The sequence below is a fragment of the Phocoena phocoena genome, chromosome 19, assembly GCF_963924675.1.
Source record: "Phocoena phocoena chromosome 19, mPhoPho1.1, whole genome shotgun sequence".
NCBI classification, from domain to species: Eukaryota; Metazoa; Chordata; class Mammalia; order Artiodactyla; family Phocoenidae; genus Phocoena; species Phocoena phocoena.
Window position 1 is genome coordinate 47,216,096 of NC_089237.1, and position 25,320 is coordinate 47,241,415.

Below are 25,320 nucleotides of genomic sequence, written 5' to 3' on the forward strand. Positions count from 1 at the left end.
AAAGATTAAAAAAAAAGAAAAAAGAAATAGAGACATTTTAAGATAAAGAAAGGCTATGGGAATTTGTTACCAGCCAACCTGCTTATGTCCTGTAGGCTCAAGAGAAATGATACCAGATGGAAACTTGGATCTACTAAAAAGAACGAAGAGCACCATTAAATAAGTAGATTAATATAAAAGTCTATGTCTTTTTTTTGTTTGTAATTTACTTCAAGGCAACTAACTGTTCAAGTAGAAATAATAACATGGTATGATAGGATTTATAACATGATAAGTAAAAGAGAAGACAACTGCGCAAAACAAGAGGGAACGGTATATGGAATTATGCTGTTTTAAGGTTATTACATCTGTAAATTGTGAAGCAGGAAACAGGAAGCATAAGGTGTGAAGTGTAAAAAAGTACAATACTGACCTTAAATATCTTCTGGAAAGCTAAAGATGCAAATTGTTAGCCCTAGAACAACCACTGGGGGGGCGGAAATTAAAAGGGGTATAATTAAGATGACAAAAGCAAAGACTTCTTAAAACAGAAAAGGCACTAACCATAAAGAGAAATTCTGAAAAACTGAACTTCATCAAAATTAAATACTTTTGTTCTTCCAGATTCTGTTTAAAAAAAAAAAAAAAGCCAGCCACACTGAGAGAAAATATTCACAGGACAAAATCTCACAAGGATTTTTGTCCAGAATATATAAAGAAGTTTTACAACTCTATTAGAAAACAATTTTTTAAACGGGCGGGACTTCCCCAGTGGCACAGTGGTTAAGAATCCGCCTTCCAATGCAGGAGATGTGGGTTCAATCCTTGGTCAGGGAACTAGATCCCACATGCATGCCGCAACTAAGAGTTCGCATGCCACAACTAAGGAGCCTGAGAGCTGCAACTAAGGAGCACACGTGCCACAACTAAAGGAGCCAGTGAGCTGCAACTAAGGAGACTGCTGGCCACAACTAAGGCCTGGTTCAACCAAAATAAATAATTAATTAAATTAAAATAAAGTAAAAATTTTTTAATAAAAATAAATTAATTAATTAAAAATGGGCAACAGATTTGGACACTTCCCAAATGAGGATCTATGAATTGCTGATAAACACATGAAAAGATGCTCATCATTAGTTAGGAAAATGCCAATTAAAATTAAAATGAGATACACTAGAACGGCTAAAATCATAAAAACTAGAAATACCAAATATTGGCAAAGATGTGAAGCAACCGGAACTCTCATACATTGCTAGTGGGAGTATAACTGCGCAATCACTTTGGAAAATAGTTTGGTAGTTTCCTTAAAGTCAGACATATAATTATCATATAACTGAAAATTCTATTTCTAGCAATTTACCCCAAAGAAATGAAAAAATTTGTCCACAAAAGACTGTACATTAATGTTTACAGCATCTTTATTCATAACACCTAAAAGATAAAAACAACCCAAATGGCCATGATCAAGTGGATGCATAAACAGACTGAGATATATCCATACAATGGAATACTATTAATTAATAAAAGGTAATGAACTGCTGGAAAAACATAACAACATGGATCAATCTCATAGAAATTACGCTGAGTGGAAGAACAAAACATAAATGTATGATTCCACTTATATGAAATTCTAGAACATATAAAACTAATCTATAATGAGAATAAACAGATGCCTGCTTGCCTGGGGTGGGGAGTGGATGAGGGAGATTAACTGCAAAGAGGCATCTGGGAATATTTGGGGGAGATGGAAATATTTTGTATCTTGATTGGGGTGGTCCTTACACAGGTGCATACATACATCAGTGCATTCAAATGTATGATTTCGTTGTATGTAGGTTACATATCAATAAATTAATAAAAGTGAAGGTATGAACTTTAAATAAAATTATTTTCTTCACATATCTAAAATTATGAAGTAAAAATACATATTATTTTACAGATATGAAGGACTACATTAGTAAAGAAAATTAAAAAGGGTGGGACAGGAAGTTCTGAGGCAGAAGTTTATGTCAATATCAAGGATTTTTCTCTAAGTATCATACATCTTTCCTTTATCAATTTCAATTTTAATTTTTCATTATGGCCCATATTTATTAAGTCTTGAGCCAAAGATTACTTCTGTGGATGTATGTAGATAGGTAGGCATACTTACATCGCTGACTTTCAGGTTTTTATGCGTGAGTTATCCCCATCAGCCAACTCTAAGCGTCACTGTTCATCTGTAAGCAATCCTGCCTGCAAAGCTTGGAATCCAGGGCACTGTCTTGATCTTCTGGTCCTTAGAGGTTGCACTACCACTACTCTTAGATTTTTTATTTTTTTTTTTGGCTATGTTGGGTCTTCGTTGCTGTGTGTGGGCTTTCTCTAGTTGCAGTGAGAGGAGGCTACTCTACGTTGTGGTGCATGAGCTTCTCACTGCGGTGGCTTCTCTTGTTGCAGAGCAGGGGCTCTAGGCGCATGGGCTTCAGTAGTTGCAGCAGGTGGGCTCAGTAGTTGTGGCGTACGGGTTAGTTACTCCGTGGCATGTGGGATCTTCCCGGACCAGGGCTCGAACCCGTGTCCCCTGAGTTGGCAGGCAGATTCTCAAGCACTGCACCACCAGGGAAGCCCCTACTCTTAGATTTTTTTTGCCCTTGAATACACTTCCAAAACAGTGTAGCTCATCCAGTGCATATATTCAGTGCCTCTTAGAGCAGTCTCAAGGGTTGCCAAAAGATAAATCAAGTTGTCTTTTCAAAGACTCATATTCTAGACACTCAGGTATCTTTGGACCCAAGGCATTCAAAGATTTGAAGACCATCCAACCCAGAGAGAAAGCAGCAGGAAAATTCAATCTGAGCACCCACTCCCCTCATATGAACTTTTACTTCTTTGTTCATCCTCAGGAACTATTACGGGAGATCAGATGATCTCCCTAAACCAGATCAATAGTTCCCAAGCTCCTGGTGAGAAATCAAGCTCCCAGTGAAAACAGAACTGTCAAAGTTGAGAAGAGAACGGGAAGTATGTACTGGGCAGTGTGTTTGTTCAACCACTCTACTACTGTACTTATATTCAATTAAGAGTGTGTGCCCTAGGGACTCCCCTGGTGGCGCAGTGGTTAAGAATCCACCTGCTAATGCAGGGGTCACGGGTTCGATCCCTGGTCTGGGAAGATCCCACATGCCATGAAGCCTAGAAAAAAGCCCGCACGCAGCAACGAAGACCCAATGCAAGCATAAATAAATAAATAAATTTAAGAAAAAGTGTGTGTGTCCTAGACTTGGATTTGATTCCTTAATTCTTAGCTGTGTCAGCCTGGGCAAGTTCTTCCTAACAGTCAAAGTCCCATAGGGCTTTTGTGAAATTTAAATGAAATAATATAAAGCATTAAAACAGTGCCTAGCCACCAGAATCTTACACTACATTGTAAATCAACTATACTTCAATTAACAAACAAACAAAAGACAAACCAAAATAATCCAGTGCCTAGCACGTGATAAGCACTCACTAAAAGTCAGCTGTTTTGCTCTGGGTCCTCTTGGGAAAGGAGAGCCAGACATGTGACTTTTCATACATATTCAGGATAAATGTATTTCTAGCATTCTGAATATAACTTCTGAAGACCTCAGAAAACTATATGGCAACATGAAGGCAAAGTATATGAACTGTCAGGTAATATGCTCTACATTCCAGAGTTAAAGATAGAATTAGGAAGCCTACTTATACCAGAGATGATATTTTTACCTCGACCAAAATCTTTGCCTAATGGCCGCAACAGCCACCAAATTCCTAAAACACAGTAGTTCTTGGAGTGTGAAACCCAGACCACTGGCATCACCTGGGAACCTATTCGAAATCCAATTTTTCAGTCTCTCCTTCTCCTAACTAATCAGAAACTTTTGGGGATGCAGCCGAGCAAGTTTAACAAGCCCTCCAGGTGGTTTTGATGAATGCTAAGTGTGAGAATCAATATCCTAGAATAAAAAGAACACCTAGTCCTTGAACTATCCATAGCACGGGCCTAAAGGTAACTGAGTCAACAGTGCCCATTTGGGGAATTAGATTTATAAATTAGGCAGTAACTGATATAATCTGAAGGGACTGAAGTAAATGGAAGTGGTAATAAGCAATTCTATAAAATTAATATACAATTAGTAAAGAGGTGGGAGACAGCACACAAAAAAGGTGAGGGAGGGCAACAATGAGTAGACAGAGAGAAATATACAATACAAATGATCAGTGTCAAAGGGCCACTGGTGAAATGAGTCATCAAACAAAGTGGCCCATCAAAGTATTTTTGCACCTAAAGTGAGAAGAAGCAAAAAGAAAAGAAAAAAAAAAAGAGTCTATTTTTTGAGATATAAAACCAGAGGACTTTTCAAAACACTGTATATCTTTTACTAAGTTTATACCAATATCAAAGGCTCCTTTGATTAAACAGGCAAAATAGAGGAAATAAATACAGCTTATAGTTCATTTCTAAATATCTGGCTGGAAACAATTTTTCCTTAGATATCTACAGACTGATAGAGAGGGAAGTGCAAGAAGGAGAAACTAATTCAGAAGTTGAAAACAAAAGATCTTATCCAGCATGGTGTGACAAAGGAACATACGTGTCTTATTGCCTAAAAAATAGAGTGCTCTCCCTTCCAAGTTTCCAAAAGTTCTTATCTCATTCAGTATAAAAATAAAACACCTCTTGTACAAGGGTAACCAAAGAAAGTTCAAAAGTTATTCATAAAAAGCTTTTGTAAATCATTAAGACAAAAAATGGATAAGCATTCTAATGGTAAAATAGGCAAAGAACATAAGGTAATTTATAAAATGTGTCACCGATACATATAATTAGTAAGCATAATACTTAAAAAAAAATCAGCCTTATTAGTAATCAAAGTATGAAAATCAAAACAATGAGATGCCAGTTTTTTGCCCATCTTTGGCAAAGTTACAAAAAAATCAAACTATTCATGATTAGTGAGGATGATAGGTAACAGATATGATATTCTGCAGTTTAAACAACTATAACTTTTTCGGGAGGGCAATTTGGCATTATCTATCAAAAGGCTTAAAAATCTGCACACCCTCTTTTTTTTTTTTTTTTTTTTTTGTTTGTTTGTTTGTTTTTGCGTTACGCGGGCCTCTCACTGTTGCGGCCTCTCCCGTTGCGGAGCACAGGCTCCGGACGCGCAGGCTCAGCGACCATGGCTCACGGGCCCAGCCGCTCCGCGGCATGTGGGATCCTCCCGGACCGGGGCACGAACCCGCGTCCCCTGCATCGGCAGGCGGACTCTCAACCGCTGCGCCACCAGGGAAGCCCTGCACACCCTCTTTGACCTAGTAATTCCACTCAAAAATCTGCCTTATGAACTGATAAAATAGATATGTAAAGATTGCCTGAGATGGCATCATTTATAAAAGTGAAAAGTCAGTAACTTTCTAAAATGCCTAATGATTAAGGACTAAAAATATTATGGTATGCCCATACATGTTAATATAATGCAGCCATTAAAATTCACACTGTGAGTGAACATGGAAATATATTCAGGATATATTTATTGCTAAGTGAACAAGGTGGAATACAAAACAGTATACACAGTTTTATTCTATTTCTGTTAAAAAGCAAAAAACTTCGCTTATATCTATCTGTCCATCCTTCTCTCCAGCCAGGATAGAAGATAGAAAAATCAAGGAATCTTCCATTTTCCTTATTGCTAATATTGATTTTTCTAATATTTCTTTAAATGAACATCTATTTTGTAATACAAAGACTTTTATAGTTAAAAAAAAAAAAAAACCTTAAAAAGCATACATTTCTGAGTTAAATAACTCTACTTCCAAAATCCCAAATGAAGTGACCAAACTGAATACACAGAGTATATCCCCCACTCCCCATGATGCCTTCTTTGTCTACTGTGTTCACAGCAAGGGCTGCGGAATCTAGAATAGCTCCTGACGCATAGCAGTCAATAGCTATTAAATGGGAAAATGCCATCCATCTGCCGTAAACCATAAAGAATTACTGCCAGATGGATAGAGGATAGCTGGAAACAGGTCATTAAGAGCCAATTCACAGCTTCCCTTCCTAAGAAAGCAACTTAAAAGAAAAAAATTTTCATTTTGCTTGATGTTAGTATGTAGATGTGGAATTGATTTTTGTATACTGACTTTATATCCAGCAACTTTGCTAAACTCACTTATTAATCTGAATAATTTATCCTTATTTTCTACATATGAATCACATTATTTGCAATTAAAGATAGCTTTATTTTTTTCCCTTTCCAATCGTCTTTTTAGTACTTTATCTTATCTTACTGTACTGGTTAGAACCTTCAACATAAGCTGAATGAAACTGGTAATTAATCACCCTTATCTCTATTTCTTGACATGCTTGGTGGTAATACAGTTGCTCACTTTGTGATGAGTCTTTTTGTTTTACATATTTCCATACGTATATTTCATAATTAAAAAGGTTAAAAAAGAAAAAGGAAGCGGCAAGGGAAGAAACCATGAAAAGCTTGGCAAAATTCTCCAGTTTGGAAGGGTCAATTAGTTTCCTATTGCTGCTGTAACAAAATACCACAAATTTAACGACTTAAAACAAAACAATTTATTATTCTACAGTCTGAGAGATCAGAAGTCCTAAACTCAAGATGTTGGCAGGGCTGTGCTCTTTCTGGAGGCTCCATGGGAAAATCTGTTTCCTTGCCTTTTCTAGTGTCTAGAGGCCACCTGCACTCCTTGGCTCATGGTCCCTTCCTCCATCTTCAAGGCCAGCAGCATACTATTTCCAAATCTCTCTCTCTCTCTCTCTCTCTCTCTCTCTGGGACTTCTGGTTCCATCACCACATTTCCCTCTTCTGACCCTGACACTCCTGCCTCCTTGCAAGGACCTTCGTGATTACGTTAAACCACCTGGATAATCTGGGGTCATCTTCCCATCTCAATATCCTTAACTTAAACATATCTGCAAAGGCCCTCTTGCCTTGTAACGTAACTTATTTAACAGATTTTGGGGAATAAGATGTGGACCATCTTTAGGGGAGGGCATTATTCTGCCTATCACAGAATGTGAGGGCATGGGGGCAGATGCAGAACACCGCTTGGAAGACTTCACTGCTACAAATCAGTACCAATCACAACCAGCAGTTCAGAGAGGCCCAAGTAAATGTAAGTGGGAAGTGGCCGGAGGGTGGAAGTTCTTCTTGACATGGCAGGCCACAGCTCCAGGAAGGTCAGAAATTGCTGTATCATTTATGTGAAACAGAAACTGGACATGGGATACTCATTCTGGTACCGTAGCTCCATTATATACAGGAAAGAAAATGTAGAAAATAAATTCATATGTTGAGAATGCACACCACCTGGCCTCCTCCCCAGCTGCTTCAGGGTGGTGACTTGGTAATACAAACATATATCAACCAGTTTTAGACTTGAGAAGAGGATTCTAAATGATATTTGTAGGTAAAGAAGGCATCCAGTGAGAATCTACCTAACCAGTTGTGGAGAAAATATCAGAACTGAGTAAACTTTTCTTTGTTCAAAGAAATATAAAAGGCCAGAATCAGATTGGAGAAATACAAGTGGGGGCCTATGAAAAGAGTCTGCAAGATAAAAAAGGGAACAGAGCATGCAAAGAAAGAGAGAAATAGAGAATACTTGGGGGGAAAATGTTAGCTGAAGGAGACAGTATCTGCTTTACTCTTACAACTGGATTTTTAAAATCATAGATTCTGTGAAGTATGCTAAAAAATAAATGACAGAACAAAACAGATAAAGGAGACCTTGGTAAAAGGCAGGCAAAAATATAAACATTACAGGATAAAATAGGGAAATAACGTAAGGCAACGAATAATGCAACAGCAGACTTAAGAACTGAATTAGAAGCAGTAAAGAGTAGAATCAGCACTATAAAAATCTGAACCAATTAAAGACAGGAAAAACTTGAGAAACCTTCCGAGATTAGAGGCAAAGCAAAAAGGGATTAAAATGATGACAGAAAAATATGTACAGGACAAAGAACAGAGGTCTAATATACATTTTAGGAGAAAAGAAATTACTGAAGAAAAGAACAAACATTAGTAATCAAAGACATGGGAGATGAAAACTTTTCTGATCTAAAGATAGAACTGCATCTGCTTATTTAAAGAGCTCATTACGTGCCATGAAAAATTAAAGTACAGAGCCCCACTTGGGGCCCTCAATTGGAAATTCAAGATTTAAAGAGTTGTAAGTTACCCGTGCTGTATGAAAAAAAAAAAAAGTTTACCTACAAAGGAAGAAAAACCAGACTTTTCTCCAATTTTTCCTAAGCATTAATGCAATGGAATAATAGCTATTGTTTTAAAGGGGAAAGAAGTTGACCTAAGCTAAGTGGCCATTCATGTGCAAGGGCAAAATAAGAACACTTTCAAAACACAAGTGTTCAAAAAGTAGTCATGAAGAATGTCCTCGATATACTGTTTAATGAAAAGAACAAAGTAAGGAAGAGAACGTATATCGCACTATCATTTTGATCATATATGTATATATGTTTATAAATATGTTTCAATGGGCATAGAAGTGGTCTAAAGAGATAAATATCAAATTGTTAACAATGGTTATCCCTAGAGGGTGACTTTGACTATATATTTTTTTGAATTGTTTGACCCTTTTGCTTGAGCATGTATATTACTACTGTGTTTCACAAAAATCACCTTCATTTTTAAAAAGCCTCCATGTTATCTTTGCTGAAAAAAATTCTACAATGTTGCATCTGAATAACAGATGAATCAAAGTAAAGAACATAAGAATGGGAAAGCCATAGAATAAAAAGACAAAAACGGTGAAAACTGAACACTGAAAACACTATAAAATTAATTCTAAATAACGATTGTAAATTTAGAAACAAAATGCAACTGTGTGAAAAGAAAATACATATTGTAAACAGTCCTAATTTTCACATCTTAAATATGGGATAGTCAATTGTTTGTTTGTTTTTTCCCCTTTCACTCTTGATGCTGATACTTTGAGAATAGATTATGTATGTTTTTCAAAAAATTAGTCACTGGTAGCACTTAAAATTAATATTTTCCAGACCACCAAAAAACAAAGGCAACATATCCCCCCAAACTATATATGTATGTATGTATATACGTATGTGTGTGTGTACAAAAACAAGGGTGTTTAAAAAACAAGAACAAAGCATATACTGTATGGTCCCAATTTTATGAAAGGAAAAGAATAAGTACACACATATAAGCATGGGGGCGGGGAAAAGACTGAAAGGACATATATGAAACCTTAACACCAGCTAATTTTAGGTGGTCGTTTGTAGGTGATTTTTATTTTCTTGTGCTTTTCTATATTTTCTATTTAAAATATTTGGGAGTAATTATGTGCACAACAAACATGCCAAAAATATCATTTAACAAACAGACAAGCCATTAGTTTCAAAAGTTGGACAATTTAGGTGCAGTGGTTAAGAATCCTCCTGCCAATGCAGGGGACGTGGGTTCGAGCCCTGGTCTGGGAAGATCCCACATGCCGCGGAGCAATTAAGCCCACGCGCCACAGCTACTGAGCCTGAGCTCTAGAGCCCGCAAGTCACAGCTACTGAGCCTGCGCTCTAGAGCCCGTGAGCCACAACAAGAGAAGCCACTGCAGTGAGAAGCCCGTGCACAGCAACGAAGAGTAGCCCCCACTCGCCGCAACTAGAGAAAGCCCCGCGCACAGCAACGAAGACCCAACGCAGCCAAAAAAAAAAGTTGGACAATTTAAACCTCATCTTTAACCTCAATGACATATTTCATTAATGTCAAAGCTTCCTGGGATCCTACATCCAGATAGAAAGCAAAGATTACTGTAAGAATGAATGGGATGTGATCGTGAGACTTATAACATCACCATATAATATGACCTATAATTTATTCCCTAATCAAGCCAAAGGGTAGCCCCGGCATTAGCTTGTTGGAAAGTTCTTCACTTAGTTCTTGATCAGATAATATGGGAAGGGAAACAAAGAAGATCACACGGATTAATCTTCCTGGGGATGCTAGAATGAGGATTGCTTACATCTATTTATGACATCAACGTTTTGCTTATCATTAAATGGTAACTTTAGAGCCTAAGGAAAGACACAGCCTATCACTAAATAAATCCTTGTTCAGTACCACCTATAGCTATACAATCACATGCATTTATTTTGAAGATGACAATCAAGCTGTTTTGATACTGACTAACATGTAACATGAACTTAACATCTTTCTCCTAAAACAGTTTTCTTTTTATCACTTCTCCTATCTGCCTATAGGGCTACTGAGGTTTCAATGAGGAAATACATGTAAAGAGCTTAGCACAGTGCGTGGAACATGATTACTGACTGCAAAATCTTAAATTTATTCTTATTATGGTTTGATTACTTTTTCAAGTATAATGCAGCAGAAAGGACATGGAGTTTTATTTACTTATTCCTTTAAAACTTGTTCTTATGGAAAATTTCATATATATACAAAAGTAGAATACTGAACTCCATGTACCCCTTACTCAGATTTAATAATGATCAATATTTGGCCTCTTTTTCCCCATCTACATTCCTGTCTACCTTCCTTCCCACATTATTTTGAAGCAAATCCTAGATGTCAAACCATTCATAAGAACATGATGTTCTGAAGTCATACAGACAAGGACCCTAATCCTGTATTTCCTCACTTAGCTACATAACCTTGGCTAAGCTACTTAACCTCTGAATTTAGGTGCCGAGCAGCCACTCAACGAACCTAAGATCACTTTCTCCTAGTTGGCTCTTATTTTCAACATCTGTGATGTTTCTCTCTAAACGTAACCAGCTCCACTCTATTGCTTTTACCCTAATCTGTACTCTTTATCTTACTTTTGGATAATCCCAACAGCAACCTGTTTTCTCACCTCTTACTCATCCCATACCTGGGTTTTCTACCATGGTTTGTTGCTTTCAGGCAGAATATTCATCCTGTAAGATGTTCAGTAAATCAGAAAGATCAAGGGTGAAGCAAGTTTGGGAAAGATAGCAAAGGGTATCCCCCTCCCAATGTACACCACATTAAAACTCCAAGAAGTCTTTCAGTAATGGATTCTGTCTAATATTGTGTTACCCTAACTTACATGATTGTGAAACTCTTTTTTTTCACCTAACTATCAAGAACCTATAAAACTAGAGTTTCGGGGAACATGCTTGGGAAATACAGTGATAGGTTAATGCCAAATCGGTGCTCCTTGAGCAATGCCTTCATTGGGAAACTACCAACTCCACAAAATTTCAAGAGTTCCTCCTATAGGTTCAAATTAACTTAGGTTGCTTCTCACATCTTTGTATATGCCGTAAGTTGTCTCCCAAACTAGGAGGGTGTTTGCCTTGTATGTCTGGATTTCTCTTGTGTGTGCAGGTGTGTAATACAGGCCACTCAGTGAATGCCTGTTGAGTGAGCACCCAGGCTGGACCAAACATGGTAACTAATCTCCACCAGCAGTGAAACGGCTTGTGTTGCTGCTACAGAGTCTTTGAGATACTTTACGTTTCTTAGTAGTGAACACTAGAAGCTGGAGAAGATGTCTATCTTCTTCAGATATCTAAAAGGTCAAGAGTTCCTAAAAAGTCCCTCTGGACACATCCATACTAATCTTCCAGGTCAACCATGGAGATGTTTCCTATGTTTCCATCATTCTTCACTCCTCTCTTGAGCCTCAGTTGTCTCTTTTATAAAATGAAGGTACGAATACCTACTTGGCAGGCATATTGCGAGGACTTAATGAAATCCTGGACAGAATTACCTCGTCCTGGGACTGATACATGCTAGATATTCAAGAGGTGTTATTTTTCTCTGCCATGGAGAATAAAGCAGAGAAAAAGGAAAAGGAAGGCATGTAACATCTTATATAGGGTAGCCAGGGAAGACCTCTCCAACAAGGTGGCATTGAGAAGGCAGTGAGAGTGCCACACAGGTATCTGGGGACGGGGTGTTCCAGGTTAAGAGGAAAGCAAGTACAAAGACCCCGAGGCACGAGTGTGTGGCTTGTCTGAGGAACAGCAAGGACGCCTATGTGACTAGGGCATACTGGGCACAAGGAAAGCAGCAGGAGCTGGATCAGACCGTGAACGAAGAAGTGACATGATCTTATTGATGTTTTAAAAAGATCATTCCAGTGGCTGTGTTGAAAACAGACTGGAGAGTAGGAGGAGGGAGGAATAAGAGAAACCAGTCAGAAGGCATTCTGTTGAATTGAACTAGGGTGTAGTGGTAAGAAAGAGTTGCATTTGCGTTTATTTTGAGGGTAAGGAAGAGTTGGATTGCTGACGGATTAGCTATGGAGGTGTGAGAAGAAGAGAGGAGCCAAGAATAACCCCAAGAATTTTGACATGAGCACCCCCAAAGTCAAAGCTGCCATTTACTGAGATGGGAAGACTGAAGAAAGACCATGTTTGGGGGAGATGTTGTGTTGGGCACACCTATTTCACAGTCCTTGAAGTGGAGACCCACCTTGGTCTCAAAGAGCTGTGACTGCCCCGGGCAGCCCGTGATTCACGACCACAGGCTGAGGGCATGGATCACCGGCTCTGTGTTCTTCTTGCCAGGTCATATATTGTATTTACCATACACTGTACCATACACATGTATCATATGCTAACACTAAAGCTGGGAGAGCTGATGAGAGAACAGGGCTTAGCAAGTCTAAAGCTGGACAGGACTCCTTCCTTGTTCTGCACTGAAAGACAGCTGACCCAGTCGCCAACTCCCAAAAGCACCCTCCAGTGTCAAGATCACCCTGTGATCACAGAAAAACAGTATGTACTAGGATTCCCCTGGCCCAAGCCATGGCTACCCAGTTTCTCTTCCAACTTTTCTAACCGAACATCTTCCACAAATTCTGAACTTTGTTAGCTGTCCTCTGCCTCACACACTACAACTCCCCATTATTATTCCCTTCTGAGACTAGAAGAGCAGGATTTTATTCCAACTTTTCATTGGAAAAGTATAAAATGAGTACTCCTTTTGAGAGACAAAGGTTCTCACATTCCCAATATTAGCCATTAAATGTACCCAAAGAGTATGAGCTTTTGATGTGTCAATGTCTATAACCTTTATCTACATATAGAAATGTAATCATAGGGAATATATGAAAAAAATTCTGCTATAAGGAATCACCTGTTTATAGTAGTTCAAAAATTCAGGACAGTCCCTTGGTTCAACAAAGCAAAGACTGGTTAAAGAAATCTTGGCACAGAAAAGAATACTAAGTGATCATCAAAAATGATTCCAAATAAGAATACATTAAAAGATACTACATGAAAAAAGCAAATCATAAATAACATGTATAATATGACCCCCAGTTTTTTTGTTTAAAAAAAGTGTGTGTTTATACCATAAGTTAAATATGATTGTATATAATTAGCAAAAATAACAGTTGTGTTACCAGTTGGTAGAACGATTGTGGATACGTTTTTCTTCTTTTTACTTGTCCACAAGGAACATATATTCTTTTTTCACTGAGTTAAAAAAATTTTATATTCAACATAAAATCTCTCATATTTGTAGTTTATGCTTAGAATTTAGTTTTTACTATCTGACATTTAAAAAAACAAAAAACAACTACCTACACCTCTATACATACTTCATCTAGGTCAAAAGACTTCCTTCTGAGAAGCCACTCGTGGACTCTCCACCAAAGGGCTCTCCCCTAGGGGGTGTGATGCTAACAACTCCACAGAGGGGTCAGTCACCGAGTTCCCCTGCTCAGCACAGGAGACCCTGCTCCCAGGGTCTGTGGGCACGACTTCCCCAGCCCAGCAACCGCTGCACAGGAGTGTGAGGCAGAATGGACTGCTCTCCTCTCCACACCTGGCCACAGACCCAACTGTTAAGCAGAGACTACGAGTTCCACAGTCCCCACCAGGGCAACAGGCAATGGGCTTTGTTTTCTATAAACAGACAGACGAGGAAAAAGTTCAGGTTAAAACACAGTCCTCAGAGGAAGAAAAATAGAAACCAGGCAGCGGGGAATGCTTCATACTCCTAAAAGCTTTTTTTGTAAGTTAACACATGGTGTCTGCTTCTCTCTAGTCACCTATTTATCACTCTCCTCCTCAGAGAAGGGAAAAAGCCCTGGCTGTTTTCCTAGTGCAGAGTTTTGTGGCTGGGGGGAAGGATGAAAGGGGGGAGGAAGGAGGGTGCTTTAAGCATGATGCAAACCATTTGGAGCTGAGTGAGAGCACTGCCAACACAAGCTGCACTATTTAAACAAGTGAGGAAATGATCGTATATACAACATGCCAGTGAGCGCACACACACACCAAAGGAAGTCGAGAGGGCTTTTTTTTTCAGGACGCAGAGCTGGATGTCAGCGGCTAAAAGGTCGATATTTTCCCTTAACACCCTTCTCAATGACTTAATCATGTTCCGTTTGCACAGAAAACTTCCCAAGAATAAAAAGGTCTGGAGAATTAAGAGGAGGGGTGAATGGGGAGGGATGTTTGGCCTGGGGCTGACCTTATCCGAGGTTTTCTCCACGTAGCAGGGGTCCTGAGGGGCAGCCAGCAAGGGTACAAAGCCCGAGAGAAGCCGATCCTCTTCCAGGATAAGGAGGGTGAGGTCATCGTCCGGGTCCTTGTACAGTGGCACCTCAGACTGATTCACTGCAGTCAGTATGTTACAGAAATCAGCCAGCATCGACCAGACATCCACAGCAACCCTGTGAGAAAGATGGTAAGAAAAGAAGAGCAGCTCTAAAGAGGGACCAGTTAAAGTATTCTAAGCACTTGTGGGCAGGGAGGTACTCGTGGCACTTGCTGTCTACGGCTGGCATCTGTCAGGAAATCTAACCCCAAACGCTAGGATACAAAATTGCGCCCGTGGCAGTAATCTGGTGGGTGTGTGTCCATCTATGCAAAGTTGAAATTGATTAGGGGGCGTTTTTAATCCTAACCAGAAAGGAAAAAGAACTTAAGAGAATCAGTTGCCTAATGCAGGTCCTGTCACCTTTCCAGACAGTGTGCCTGAGACACTTATTCAAACACTCAAGACAACCAGTGCCTGAGGCAGCTCCCAGAATTCCCCTACTCCTGTCCAGCCAAGTATATGCCACACAGACAGCAACACAGTGCCAATCTCCCCTCTTCCCACACAGCCAGAGGGGCCAGTTACACCAGGCAAAGAGTCATGTGGTTATTACCTCCCACCCCAGTCCCCTACAATGCTTTAGAAATCTCTTCCTACATATAAGTAGGAAAACAATCAAACACACCAATCAAACACACCCACCAAAAACCACATTCCTGGCCTGCTAAGATTTTCCCAGGAGGGTAAAGCTTCCCATGCATTTCAGCCGACAAACCAGTATCAGTGCTGTCTTGGCCATCCCTCTCCCTCACCTGTGGAAGGTTAGCTATAGGGTGACCAACTGTTCTGGTTTGCCTGGGATTTGTCCCAATTTTAGCACCCAAAGTCGCATGTCACCAGAAACCCCTCAGTCCTGGGGAAACTGGGATGGCTGCTCACCCCTAATTGCACATCACCGAGTCCTGGGTCAACCTAACAAATCTTGAAAAATCCAAAGTCTAGCTCTCCCCATTTCAAACTCCAGGGCAGAATTAGAAAAAGAAGGTTCATTTCTCTGTCACCATCATTTGTCAAAAATCTACTGTGGTTCATATCCCTGCTTTGATGGGTGCTAACGATCCTGAAGAGCTTTCGTTTTTGTCTGCACAGGACGCACGCAGCTCAAATAGCCAAACTGCAGTCAGATCCAGGGCTTGCCAAATCTATAGGCCCTGGGCTGTACAAGACTTGGCTCCCTTTTCCAGAAGACTACCTTAACCAGGGACTCTGGAACAGGGAGTGCCCTATGGATGCTAAGCTGTACTCTAAAAGGAGTGAGCTGCATGGAAGAACAAAGAAAAGCTTTACAATTAGGCTCAAGAGGTGGAGCGGCAAGAGGCAAGAAGCAAAGAGAGCTACAAGAGCGAGCTACATCCTGGAATCTTCCCAGAGGAGTTACTGCGCATGAGCCAACTCTGCTAGGGAGGGGCCTCAGACCCAAGCAACGTGTTTCTCCTGGAGACTGGGAGCCTTTGGGAGGTGGCAGAGAAGAGGGCATTCAAGGGACATGGCACTGAAGGTGATGCTGGGGGAGAAAGTGCGATAGAGGTGTGGGGACTCCTTGACTGGCTCCAGGTGGAAGGAGGCTGCACTGGTTTATTTACTGTGATCACTGCACTAGGAAAAGGCAATGAAATGAAACATCTTGTTTTCAAGAGTGTCCTGGGAACCAGGCGGAACACAGCTCCATTAATCATACAACGGCACATAATCAACACACATGTACTGCACAAGTAACTCGCCTCACAGGCTTTGCCCGGGAAAAAGAACATGTTTGGGAAGAATCACCGGAGGGACAAGAGTTTTCTAAAGCCTCTCTCTGCACAGACACCGACAACCAGGCTCATTCACAAAGCTCCATCTTTTGGCTCGGCTGAGTTTGGCTGTCAGAAATGTTTAAATATGGAAAAAAATAAACAGTTGCAACACGTTTTAGTGCAGAGATCTGCCTGAGCCCCTTTGTGATGTAATGGGAAACGCAGCATTCAGGCTACCAGCTGTAGAATAAACAGAACTTCGAGGGTTAAAAGGAACTGAACTTTCCACGACCCCATCTGCAGAGAAGAAAATAATAAGAGGAATGATGCACTGCCCCACAGCTCTGATAGTTTATCCTCCGGTCCCGGCTGCAGAGACAAGCACCGGATGTGATAGGGCTGCTCAGGGCCGCCTCCGAGGTTAGCGCTGCCCATGGGAGACGCACAGGGAGGCTCTTCCAGCTCCCCGCTTCCTCCCCCAGTGCCCTGCTGGCCACTTGAGCCCACTGCCTGAGTCTGATCCCACAGCGCTGGTGAGCTCTGGCCAACAGGCACTGCTCGGCTGCAGAGCAGCAATTTGGAAAATAAACAGGAAAGACGACAGTGAGAAGGAAGAAGGTGAAAAGTCTCCCAGCTGAATTCTTGGCTTGGGGGCCTTGGTTGGTGCTGTGCAGGTCAAGGCTGCTTCAGGACGTAGAGGGGGTGGGGGGTGAGGGCAGCAGCATCTCCAGCCGGGGAGAGGCAGCAGAAAATTACCCACGGCTGCCACAATGGGAGGCCCCACACCCCTCTCTCATCCTCCCACCCCTACCATCTTGGATCCAAGACGAAGGAATATGTGGTACCATGTGGTTCTCATTACCATGCTCCCTGTCCCCTAAGGCTCAGATAAACCAAAACTGACTCCTCCCAGCGGCTGCTGGCCACTACTAGGGACCCCTGCCCACATCTGCCTTTTGCCCATTACCACCCACCTTGTGCCAAAACCTTAAGACTCACTGCAAAAATGAAGCGGATGACTGTTCCTACCCTAGTATTGATTTGTAAGATAGCAGCTGATGCCAAAAGACATAGGAAGTATCCTGAGTTCCCAACTCAGAACTGTAAAGTGGCCCAAGGGCCAAGCTAGACTGAGCAGGACCAAGGGAATACACAAAATGCTCTGATGAAGGGCATTTCTGCCCTGATCCCGTCAGACTGGTGTGTGATTCTGAGTGGCCACTTTCTTCTGGTATTGCAGTGGGACGGCCCCCGATCACTTCACATATCATCAGTTCTCTCCTCTCTCACTGAGCACCACAAACATGAACACAGCTGACTGGGCACCCATGGACCATACGGTGACCCCCACAGAGGGTGGGGCAGAGGGGAGTGTCAGGAAACTAAGACTAAAAGGAAGAGGTACTCTGAAAAACTAGGTGAGATGTCTGAACTCAGAAGTTAAGATATTTGCAGAAGTATGAGGTGATTCCTAGAACCTGGGCAACATCACCTCAGCTTACCCCGATCAGGCCTCTGGGCTGAGAGGTCAGTTCCACGGGTGAACACAGGGTTTCCTGTCTGAGAAGGGGAAAAGTTCGCCTTTTCCTGCTCTAGTCCTCACCCCAGCTGGGAGTGCCTTCCAACCTTCACCCCAATCTAGTCCTTGGATTCTAAGGATTCAAGGTTGGCCTGGGCCAAGGAGCCCAAAGTCAAATTCTGGTGGCCGAGAGGAACTTTAAACAGCTCCCAATCTTCTAGAAATGCCTGGGAAATGACTCCCCAAAAGAGTTTTCAGACATTCTCAAGCCACCTTTGGTTCTAAATGGACCCTCTAGGGTGCTATAGGCTTGGGCAAGTCCCTCTGGCTTGTTGTGGTCCCAACTCATACTTTGGGAAAGCTCCCAGAGTCCAAAAAAATCCCACCAAACAGACACAAGGCAGCCAGAGAACATGAAACTGCATCCAGTGAGTCTGTTCATGGCTCTCAGAATGGTGGCAAGGGAGCCTCTCAAGCAGCTGTGATGTGACTAGTGAGCAAGGATCAGCAGTTGTAGGGTGACCCGGTGGCCCAACCCCACAGAACACACCACACACCAGGAAAGCAGACCTCTGGCTGGAGTCTGAACACCAGATCCTAGCCTGGGACAGACCAGCAGTGGCTAGTTATAGGTATGCACTCAGGACCAAGGCTCACCCACTTCCCCACAGACATGCATTCACTTACTCCACCAGGAAAGGAAAAGAATAAGAGTTAATTTACTTTTTATTGCCTCAGAATTCCAAGGTTTAATGTAGCTGTCAGTCTGAGCGCCGTGCAGCTGCCAGCCGATACAATGCAGCCCAGGCCAGCCCAGGTGACTAGGGAAACACATTTCACAGAAATGCACCAATATACACACTGCTGGCTGGTTGTTTGAGGGGATATTGACTTGGGGAATCAGATTAAACCTTCAGGCTGGGGTTAGTTCTGCAAACAGCATTAGAAAAGCAGCTTCAGTCCAAGGAACTGAGAAGTCCTGATCTCAGGTGGACCAGTGGGTTTCTGTGTTTCTACCATTTTGGAGTCTTCTCATATGATCTGTTACTCAACTACGTCATGCTCGGAAAGATTAAGGTGTGAGATATGCGAGGCAAGTTATACCACAACAACCTATGTCTTTCCTAGAACTCAGAAAGAAAGGCAGATCTGCCAGCTTTATAGGGAAGAGGTCAAGAATGAACTTTTCTGCAAACTCCATCCGAGGACGGGACTGAAGGAGGAAGACAGTTTGGAGAATGGAGTACTAAGGCCCGACCAGGGCTCAGGCCATCCTTCTGGCAAGTCTAAGGAGGACTGAGCCCTCACACACCCCTTCGTATTTTTACTGGGGGAACAGGCTGACTGGTGATTAATATCAAGTACAATGACCCCATGTTACAAGCCTGCAGGGGCCTGTGGAGGTGGCCATTTCCTGTGTAATACCAGCTTGTTTAAACACTAACATTCAAACTCCACAGCTGCAGAACAAACCCGGAAAGAGGTGAGTGAGAAGAAGTCCTGCATTGTGTTTTAGAGCTACGGAAGATCAGAGAAGTAGTACAGATGGGAAACGAGTTGGGTCTTTTGGTTTCTGGAGTGAGACGCTCTGGAAATACAGCTAAGATGGCATAGAAACTAGGCACAAAGAAACTGAAAAAGAGAAAGTCCATGAACTATAAACACAAAAGGGGAAAGGCAAAAGGCCACAGCAAGAGAAATATTCTTAAGATATGTAATATCCTCTTTTTAAAACCTGTTTGCCTATGGACCATCATAGTATAGCCCACAACTCTTCACGTGGGGTTCAATGGCCAACATGAGACCACTGTAGCCCTGGAGGACTTCCCACCCAACTGGACAAAACTGCAGGAAGTGAGCAGATAATAACAGAAATAGACCTGAATCCAACGAGTCTGGTAGAGTCAAAAGAACAGTACCTGGGTTTGAAATAGCTTAGTAAGCTCCTTGGAAAGCCAGGATGTCATGCCAACTCTGTTCTCAGTAGGCCGAGGATCTGGTTCTGGTATCGGGGCTAGGCAGCTCAACAGAATGGGGTAGAGACTGGGGGAGGGTAGGAGGAGAACTATGCAGCTCCCTCTGAGATTTAGGAACTACAGTGTATTTTCCAGATGCCACCATGATATAAACCGGAGACAAAGTTATCAGGGATCACTATTCTAGGAGTTAAGACACGGGCAGCAAGATACCATCCTCCAAGAATAATAGCTGCTTATTAGGTGACCGCTAAAAAATACAAGACTCAGTTAAAGAAGATCCTTTCTGCCTTCCTAATTTATACAAACAAGTCAACTTGGGCCCTTGGAAGAGTGCCCAACCTAAATTAATTCTGCCCAATAGGGCAAAATCAATCTGCAGCTCAGTCACCCTGCACTACCCGAAGAACACAAACTTCATGTTCTAAGCAGTGCAGCTGGAGCCCTATGGCCAACAACAGGTCACGGTAACCTTATTCCAGGATTTCTCAAGTACCTCTAACTGTGCCTCCCTCAACCTCTCTCTAGGTCAGTGCCTATTTGACTTCAGTTCTCCCAAGCTACTCAGATGTATAGCCTCTGTCGCATCACCGTGGTGTGTTAAACCCATCAGCACTGTGTGTTTGGGAAAGAGCAGCCCCCAGGGGACCTTGACATCGCCACGGCATGAGTGGAGCCCTCGGCGGCCTCCCTGGTGCGGATTCTCACGGTTCCTGCCTCTCTAAATTTTTAGCTGTAACCACTCCAACACGTCTTCTTAGTTTAGCACACACTGGACCCAAATAACCTCAGCCCAGAGCTGGAAAGTACTCTCTCTGGGGTCAGCGGCTGTACCCTGCTGGGGTCAGACTGGAGCCTTGGGCCAACACCCCTTCCTCTCACAAGAAGTCCTGTGGGAGGAGTGGGGAGGGGACAGCGGCTCCTGCCGTGGGAGAGATCACGTGTGCCCCACACTCAGCACTTGGAGGAAGAGGAACCCCCTGGTGCCAGGCTATAGTGCTGACGCCCGAACCCGGAGCCAGGGAGACTGGGTGGGGAGCCAGGGTAGCAAAGGGGCTTCCCACAGTCACCACCACTTCCTTCAGGGAAGTGCTGATGGACTATTACTTAGTGACCTCCCAAAATGCCCTTCTGGGAAGACGTATTAAGCGTCCTTGAAGGGGTGCCGATTAGACTTGGGATTAGTTCTTATTTCAGAACTGCCCTATGAGGGCGAGTGAATGAGCTGCTTTTTAACTCAAGAATTTGTCTCGTCTACAGGGTCAACACGTGTAGGCTCCCTGCGGAAATGAGCTTACTGCATACTCCCTCCATATCCCCATGTCTCCCTATGTGACGGCACCTCAGAGGGCTCCCTACAAGCCCTTTCCAGCATGCTCTGTAGACTACACAAGACAAGCCATGGAAAAGCAGCAAGTCCAGGAATTTCTGGAGTTGTTTTTTTTTTTTAACAGTGCTCCAATCCAACAGTGTGATAAATGCATCCGAGCTACAATTAGGAAGATATATAGCATCAGAATGCGAAGGTCTGGGCAGCCTGGTGAAACGCGGGCTCTCCAGAGCCCCAGCTATGTTTCCCATTATGTAACCCTGGTCATGGGCAGACAGCCAGACTCCAAATGAAAAAGAGACTCTGGCTTGGCACCGGTTCTATTTTCCTATCCTCATTCGGGGTCAGCGCAGTGTCATACAGCTGCAGAGAAAGCTCTGGGGATTAAACCTGGGAAAGCCTCCAAGACCAGGACCTGGGTTCAAGTACCAGCTGAAAGCAATAAACCAACTGCCACAGCTGGGCTAGGTTTGGATGTTCTCAAAGTCCCCTGACTCTTTCACTTACTGAGAACTAGAGATCAAGATGAGGGAAGATTTGGCTTCAGCAGAGACTATGCAATGAGGTAGGTTGTCCCACTGCCCCAGCCTTGCCAAAGGTCCTGGGGTGCAAGGGGGCTATGCTTAGGCTCGTGGAAGCCTGTTGCTCTGCTCCTCTCCACCACCTGACATTCACAGCTTGCCTCATGCTCACTTGGTAAAGCGGGGAGTAGCTGCCCCTCCCCTCTAACAAGAGGCCTGGCACAGAAACTGTGCTCCCCACTCCATCCCCACCCCCATAAGTAGACGGCCCCTCCAAACACTGTGGTCTGTTCTAACCAGACCAAAGCACTCTACACTGCCTTTTACAGTGGCTCTAGGCAACTTTCCACACCCTGCTACAATCCTCTGTACCAAAATCTCCTGGGATATAAAGCCATCCTATTATGACTCCTAACAGATACAAACGGGAAGTCAACGTACTTCCGTGCTGACTCCAGCACACACACCTACTAAGTGCCACTGCTGCGGGAAGGCACAAACAGCCCTGAAATCCTGCCCTTGTCACTCTGCAGTGTCAGTGAAGTTCTGTCATCATCATTCTAAGTGGTCCATATGTGCCTAAGTGGCTACTGCCTAGGAAAAGTAAACTTGACCAGAAAGAAGAGGAATATGGGCAAAGGGGAGAGAACCAAGGAGACTACTGATGCGCTTTAGAATTCCCCTGAAAAAGTGGAGGTGCTTCGAAATGACTAACTGTGCAAGGACAGACGGTAAACACAATGAAAGACAGAAAGAGAATGAAGGGAGCAAGATTAAACAAGGGTCCAAATGTGTCAAGGAGACAATTTGGGAGTAGGGAATTTCTGGAGGAGAAGCAAACTACAATGTAGGCTATCTGGTCACCTTAGCATAGGATCAGTGAGGAATCTGTCTTTGCAGAGAACAAATGTAGGCGAAGACCAATGAAAACATGCAAAGGAGAGGCATTAAGTGGAAGCCATTTCCTTCCTACTCTCTTGAGAGCATTCCTAAACCCTCCAAAATGAAGAGCAGCACAAGGACCTTAAGAGTGTCAGAGGGATGACTGTTCTGACATCTACAGAACTGTCTGGAGTATGTTATTCCCTACGGCCTTAAAAGAAAAGGCTCCACAGTATGGAATATCAGTGGGTATAAGATGTCACTTTGAAACCTACAGAAGAACCACCTACCGTACCTTGCCAATCTCTCAACCACAGTATTCACTCGGTGAGTGTTAGGCAGTTACATGAGAAACTAGAAAGAAGGGAGGTAGATTCTTATTCCACTTTCCACTGCTTGGATCTGAAGGCTATGAGGTGGGATGACCCTCAGTGGTGGTCAGACCAGGTTTGTTCTGTCCAACAGTGGCACCAGTCCTCAAACCACCATGCCTTGTGGTCAGGCCCCAGGATGGCAGAGCCCCTCCTTTATACTTAAACTTGCATTCCACAGACAACCAGCCGCTGATCCTGATTGCAAAGGGAGGCAGTGCAGAAGGGGACTCCATCTTCTACCACACTGACTTCTCTAGCCTAAACTGGACTCATCAAAAAGTAAGTTACAGCTACAGGAACTTGTTTACTAAGCAATCAGATTCAACGTATTATTTGGTCAGATTTGCTATCCTTGTGCAGAAAAGTCTGAAAAGACTAAGCAAATTTGATTCGAGTGTCCCAACCCCCTCTGCCTTTCTGTAGCCTTGGAGGTGAAGCCCAGCTGGCGATGGATGTAACTTGGACCACGTGCCCAGCTGCAGATTGAGCCCTTGCCCAAAGATGGGCAGCAGCTCGCATGAGCCGGCAATGGGCCATTTGCTCCAGCATCCACAGAGAAAACAGATTCAGCACCTCAAGCAAATGAAGCCCAGCACTTCCTGTGTGAGGTTTCCATTTCCTCAGCCAAACAAAAGCCAAAGGGAGCAGGAGAGGGAGGAGGGATAAAGGGAGACAGGTCGCAGAAGACAGTTAGCAGGCCTGATGGCCAGGATATGGGCAAACAGGGGCTGGGTGGACCATATCTAAGGTTGTGAGGTGGGGTGACCCAGAAGGCCCAAGCTCCAGGGACAGATGGTCTGCCTCCCCACCCCCCGAGAGGAAGGGAGGAACACTCCGTGACCCCTGCACATGCTCAGAAGCAGTGGCTTCAGATACTTGGAGAGCAGAGCCCTTCCTTGTCAGTTTCTTTCCAGAACTGCAAATTGCCTAGTCGGCATCTTAGATTAAGGGTCTGAACACTTTGAGGCTGTACATGTTAACTCTTCAGTGAACACTGCTGGCAAACAGCTGCCCCCTAGCCAGCAGATTGGTCTGTTCCTTTGTGTGTCCACAGCTTCCCAGCTCAAGCTCACCCCTGGCTCACGTGGCCTCAGCCTGGAGTGCATTTTGAAACCTAGAAGGGTTCACAGGAAAGATGCAAAGATTTGTTTGATGCTGTGAGCATCACTCACATGGTTACAGAGCTAGAGCTGCCCGGGGAGGGCAGGCTTAATGGTCAAGGGGTGCTTCCTGGGGTGAGGAGCACGGAAGAAATGGGACGAAGGAAATGTAGGAAAGAGTCAGACTATATAGTCCACACAGAAGGGTCTAACTGCTGGCCAGAAATCTCTGCTGCAGTCTTCCCTCTGTGGGTCACCCATGAGTCTGGGAGACTCACATGGCTGGTCCCCAGCCCAGAGAAGCACCCCTCCCCACTCCCTAGAAATGCCACTGGCACCATCCTAGGTATCCATCCTCCAACGTCCAGTATTTTCCCCCTCCCAGGGAAGAGCACTGGAGAAGAATGATGAGATGCTGGGTGTGGATGCTTGTTCCCAAACACACATATATACACCCAACACAGAGCCTGAAGGAGCCCTGAGTGCACTACACCTGCCAGAGACAATACAGCAGATGGGGGAGGGAGGAATGGAGGGAGGGGAGAAAGGGAGAAGGAAAAGTTAAACAGAGAGAAAGAGAGACAGAAACACCAAGGGAGAGACAGATAGGAAGAGAGAAAGAGTAAGTGAGAGGGAGGGAGAGAGATGGACAGTCAACAGAGTTGACCAGAAACAGGCACCTACGTGCACACACATTAGGACACTCTTACGCAAACACAAACACACACACAGTGACCCTAACGTACAGAAGAACAAGACACATAGGAACGTAGATATAGATGAGGAGCTGGCAAACTTCTTCTATCATGGGATAGAGAGTAAATAGTTCTGGCTCTGCAGACCATACGGTCTCTGTCACAACTACTCAACTCCACTGCTGCAGTGTGAAAGCAGCCATAGACAAAGTGTAAACAAACAAGCATGGCCGTGTTCCAATACAACTTTATGGACACTGAAATGGGACTTTCATGTACTTTTCACAAGTCATGAAGTCTTGCTCTTTTTATTTTATTTTTCCAACCATTTAAAAATGTAAACCATTCTGAGCACATGGGCCATAGCTTGCTGACCCCTGAAACAGATACACAAACAGCAGAGAGAGACAAACAGAGTCAAGCAAAGAGGCAGGCAGGGACAAGCCAAGACAAGCTGAGACAGGCAGGAGGGACAGGCAGAGGCAGGCAGGGAGACACAGGCGAGGCCGGTGGATACAGGCAGCCCCTGTATCCACATATACAGAAATCCCCTGCCCCCAACAGAGAGACCTAGACTGACACACAGAGACATACTCACA

At 43.3% G+C, this 25,320-nt stretch overlaps 1 protein-coding gene across 1 annotated transcript in view; it reads right to left on the reverse strand.

Annotated features, from left to right (window-relative positions):
• SMG6 (SMG6 nonsense mediated mRNA decay factor) overlaps positions 1–25,320 on the reverse strand; it is a 235,560-nt gene that overhangs the window by 100,744 nt on the left and 109,496 nt on the right. Inside the window, exon 13 of the mRNA XM_065897653.1 lies at positions 14,460–14,661. Within this exon, the coding sequence (XP_065753725.1) occupies positions 14,460–14,661 (202 nt within the window). The remainder of the gene's footprint in view (positions 1–14,459; positions 14,662–25,320) is intronic.